General features: G+C 37.3%; 1 protein-coding gene across 1 annotated transcript; it reads left to right on the forward strand.

Annotated features, from left to right (window-relative positions):
• The first annotated feature begins 519 nt into the window (after positions 1-519).
• Positions 520-4,553, forward strand: LOC101295968 (isocitrate dehydrogenase [NADP]-like). Its single transcript, XM_004309389.1, has 16 exons — positions 520-717; positions 1,346-1,389; positions 1,526-1,635; positions 1,774-1,811; positions 1,942-2,019; positions 2,101-2,154; positions 2,230-2,331; positions 2,495-2,586; positions 2,689-2,792; positions 2,884-2,952; positions 3,036-3,151; positions 3,246-3,280; positions 3,395-3,537; positions 3,624-3,746; positions 3,880-3,968; positions 4,261-4,553. Exons 1-15 carry the CDS (start codon positions 669-671, stop codon positions 3,956-3,958), a joined length of 1,236 nt encoding a protein of 411 aa, XP_004309437.1. The 5' UTR covers positions 520-668; the 3' UTR covers positions 3,959-3,968; positions 4,261-4,553.
• The last annotated feature ends 516 nt before the right edge of the window (positions 4,554-5,069 follow it).

The raw sequence follows: 5,069 nt of genomic DNA on the forward strand, positions 1-5,069 counted from the left end.
GAGAGAGAGAGAGAGAGTTTCTTTGATGAAAGAAACGGACGAAGAATATGTGAAGATGATTTTAGTTGAGATAGGGGGTATTTTAGGTATAGGGTAAAGCAAATCTAATAGATTTGGGCTAAAAAGTGGACTTATGTGGGTAAAAAAATAAGAGTGAACTTGTGTGAGAGAAAATGTTGAGAATGTGACTTAGATGAAATTTTCTAATAGAAATTCATACGCAGGCTTCGCTTCGGATTCAGTAAGATCCGGAACTTGCCGCACGAATAACTAGAGGTATGGCTTCGTTTTCTGCTCCGCGCGTGATTCAGCGATTCATCATAAAACTAGATCCAACTACTCACCGTACCAACTATGAGACCGACGGACATATACGATATCAATCGGTCCCATTTGGCTTAGTTGCTGAGAAATATTTGAAAGCACCTCTAACAGTCAGTCACGTCCATATATGTGTCAGAAAATAAAATCTAAAAATTGAGTGCGGTAGGTGGACACCCGATAAGAGCGTACCCTCAACATTCAAGAACAACAACAACAAAAAAAAATTCGAAAGTTGGAGACTATAAAAGGAAAGCTTGTCCATCCCTGAGCCGCTCTGCCCCATTCGGTTCACTAGTCAAAAAAACCAGCGAGCGACTCTGAGCCTTGCTTGTCCCAATCACTCAATGGCGTTCGAGAAGATCAAGGTCGCTAACCCCATCGTCGAGATGGACGGTGAGCTCTTCTGCGATCTGATCATTTCACTCATCGGATCGTTCCTCGTTTTGTTTTTGAGATTTCGTAGTTGTTTACACTTTTGAGCTGAATCTTATTTGATCCTGGTTAATTCACAGTGAATTGACAGATTCGCGTTATCTGAATCTATAAGTTTGTTAATAAAGATCTGTGGGATGAACCGTCATCTCTTCTCTATGGCTAAGCAAGTGTTTGATCTATATATTAATCTGATTGCCTACAAAATAAATAAGAAAACTCTGATTGGAATTTCTGGACACCTTTGATATGTAAATTGTTTGGATGAGTGAAAATGATTTATGCTTCTGAGCGTCCTACGGGATTTATATATTGATTTCATTGTTCGCAACTCTCACTTGTATTCTTCTACTTACTGTAATCATCGTTCGTCCGAAATCTACGAATAAAATCAGTACGGTCTCGGACTTAAGTTGTCTCGAAAAGAGTATTGAGTCACCCAACAAGGCTTCTTTTTTCACGTTAAGGCTAGGCAAAAGTTAACGCTGCATGGTGAACTTGCAGACTTTATATGTATTGTAAATACATGGGTTGAAAAGATTTTACATTCCTCTTTCTGATACCATGACATTTTTGATATGTGGTACAGGAGATGAGATGACTCGAATTTTCTGGCAATCAATCAAGGATAAGGTGTGTTGATTGTAATCTTACTCCATCAATTTATATATAATATGTTATATATTTAATTTTTTTTTATCAGTTTACAATTTTCTGGTCAAGATCTTGATTACTCATGTTTTCTCTTTTCTCCATGTTCCATCTGCAGCTTATTTTGCCCTTTTTGGATTTGGATATCAAGTACTTTGATCTCGGTCTTACTCACCGTGATGCCACTGATGACAAAGTTACCATTGAAAGTGCGGAGGCTACTCTTAAGTACGTCTTATTGAATTTCTACTTAATCTTCTAAAAATGATACTTTTCTATGACGTGTGAAATTAAAAGAGTGCACAAGTGCATTTTACTTGTAATATTATTCGGGTATTCATGTTGCCTCAATCACTTTGTATTTAGGTACAACGTAGCAATCAAATGTGCGACTATCACACCAGGTAGAACTTTTTAGCATGCTGGAGATTTTCTTGAACTCTATTTTCGGCATTTTTCTGGCATATATATATATATATTTTCAACTGACACTCAAGGATACCAGTCCATAATATTGTGGTTGTACTGTGACAGATGAAGCTCGCATGAAGGAGTTTAACTTGAAGCAAATGTGGAGGAGTCCCAATGGGACTATTAGGAATATTCTGAATGGTTAGTAAACTTGAAGCAGTATACTCTTTGTATTTTGAAACTTTTGATGGGTAAATTAGAAGGGTTGTGGGCTTTCTTCAGGTACTGTTTTCAGAGAACCGATTCTTTGCAAGAACATTCCTCGTCTGATCCCAGGTATTTAACGTCATAGTGCGTCTATATTGTTTCGTTGGAGTAGCGCCATGCTGATTCTTGCTTCTTCTTTTTCAGGTTGGACGAAGCCAATATGCATTGGAAGACATGCTTTCGGTGATCAATATCGAGCAACTGATACAGTTATCAAAGGACCTGGGAAGCTGAAATTGATGTTTGGTAAACTTCCATTGTTGCGTGATAGTTTACAGGATTGTGTATATCCTATATATTAGAAGTGCTTATACATTTTCACTTAAACTTTATTGAAGAAGATTCTCTTTTCATTTCTTGTCTTAATACTTGGGGATAGGGATTTCTGATAATGTTGAAATACTTGCAGTTCCAGAGGGACAGGATGAGAAGATGGAATTCGAAGTATTCAACTTTACAGGGGAAGGCGGAGTAGCAATTGCCATGTACAACACTGATGAGGTTGATTTGATAATCCTTGGTGATACTGAAACAGCTGCTCAATTGCTGCTTGTAATCTTTTTGCTTCTTTTGTAGTGTAACTTTTTTTTTCTTTCCATGCAGTCAATCCGTGCTTTTGCAGAAGCTTCTATGAACACAGCTTATGAGAAAAAGTGGCCTCTTTATCTTAGCACAAAAAACACTATTCTTAAGAAGTATGACGGAAGGTATGCAGATTCTCTATTAGCTTGGTTTCATATAACTATGATTATACTTAACATTATCTGACTATATACTCCTGTTTGTTCATGCGTTAAGATTCAAGGACATATTTCAAGAAGTATATGAAGCCCACTGGAAATCCAAGTATGAAGCTGCTGGCATATGGTGAGGAACTCTAGTTCTTTCATATTCTTGATGGATTTTGAGGTCTTTCACTTCTTATTAACTTTATAGGAATTAATTGGCAGGTATGAACATCGTCTCATTGATGATATGGTGGCTTATGCACTTAAAAGCGAAGGTGGTTATGTTTGGGCATGCAAGAACTATGATGGAGATGTGCAAAGTGATTTCTTAGCTCAAGGTTTGTATAACAGGCTGCTAGCAATTTTTTGTTACTCTATCATCATATTTGACATACAGAGGGTTATAGTTTCTAACTTTTGGATGCATTGTAGGTTTTGGATCTCTTGGATTGATGACATCTGTACTGGTATGCTATAGCTGTTTGGGGTGTTTCTTTCTATCCTATCCATTTAACCCTTCCATCAATACATTTTTTTTTTGTATAAATTCATTCACTTACTAGAGCTGTTCATGGGTGTAGGTGTGCCCAGATGGAAAGACCATAGAAGCTGAAGCTGCCCATGGAACAGTTACTCGGCATTATAGAGTTCACCAGAGAGGTGGTGAAACAAGCACAAACAGCATAGCTTCTATTTTTGCTTGGACAAGAGGGCTTGCACACAGGTAATTTATAAATCTTGTTCTTCAAAATCTCCTCTTGATTTTTCAAAGTGCTATGGTGAAAAATTTGAATGTTATCTTCTTAACAGGGCAAAGTTGGATGACAACGCTAAATTGTTGGAATTCACTCAGAAGCTGGAAGAGGCATGTATTGGAACTGTGGAATCTGGGAAAATGACCAAGGATCTTGCCCTAATTCTTCATGGACCTAAGTAAGTATCTATAAGACAGTTATTTATTCCACTTGGGTGTTTGTGTGTGGGCCGCACACGCTTGGGTTTTGTGTTTCTGTTTTTTTTTTTTTTGCATGAACATTGTTTTCATCATATGCTTCCTGTGGTGTAGGCTTGCTAGGAACCACTACTTGAACACAGAAGAGTTCATTGATGCCGTGGCTGCCGAACTGAAAGCAAAGCTTTGTTGAAAGCCTAGTTGTAAGTGAACACTTGCATACTTGATTCTATGTACCGAATCCTAATTTATTTCTGTTGTGTTTCATGCCTTGTGTGCTGACATGAATTATTGCAAAGTACGTGGAAAATTTAACACATGTCAAATATAAGTATAAATTTTCATTTAAATATTTTTGCTTCTCTCATCCTTGTGATTTTACAAGTGTTTTCTTAAGTTCTGCCTTCAATTTTTTACTTTTTCATTTCTCACATTTCTCCTCACATTTATTATTTGGTAAAGCTAACATGATTTGTTTTTTTTTTTTTTTTTCAGAGTCGGGCAACTGTGCTGTTTGTTTCGGAAAGAAATAATGAAGAGGGTGGGTAGAGAGGTAGCAGAATATTTCACTTCTATTATGTTAGATGTTGGCTCATCTAAATTCTAAGTGTATTAGTTTCCTATGTACTCTCTGGTTTCTGTACCTTTATTGAGTTCCATGTTCTTCCCTCTTCCTCAGTTTTTGGCTTTGGGAAATATACCTATTTCATGACCAGCTCAATTTCCTGATATTAATCAGGAAAAGTTTGCCTTTCCATGGGAAATTATATATCGATTTGGTGACTGAGCCTTGTGAGTGTTGCAATAAAAACCAGGCTACAATGGCAAACTCTATACAGGGAAGACGTTGGAATCTGTCTTGATGCGAGAGACAGTGAGAACAGCAGTTTTGTCAATTGTGAAAACAGACGGTGAGATGCAAGTTTTCCTCTTACCTTCAAAGATAAATACTTAACTACATAACGGTCGCCTTAGGCAGTGTGCCAGTGTCAAGTACAATAAATCAAAATTTTAATAACTGTCCATGGTCGATGTATCTGCAGTAGAGAGAGAAACCCGGCAGCCCCATTTGATGAATAAGAGTTGTACGACCCATTGCCTTTGATATCTCACTCTTATCGGTAAGCCCTCGAATAAATGTGTTGTAGGTAACACCATTTGGAGAGCAGCCTAATGTCTTTAACGGAGGGGTGAAGTCCGTTTGAATAGTGACAATGATTGGTTCAAAGAATCAAGGATGTAAAGCTGGATCCACTTTGTGTGTGTGTATATATATATATATATCTATATATATATATATATAC

This window comes from Fragaria vesca, unplaced genomic scaffold, assembly GCF_000184155.1.
Source record: "Fragaria vesca subsp. vesca unplaced genomic scaffold, FraVesHawaii_1.0 scf0512926, whole genome shotgun sequence".
Classification (NCBI taxonomy): Eukaryota; Viridiplantae; Streptophyta; class Magnoliopsida; order Rosales; family Rosaceae; genus Fragaria; species Fragaria vesca.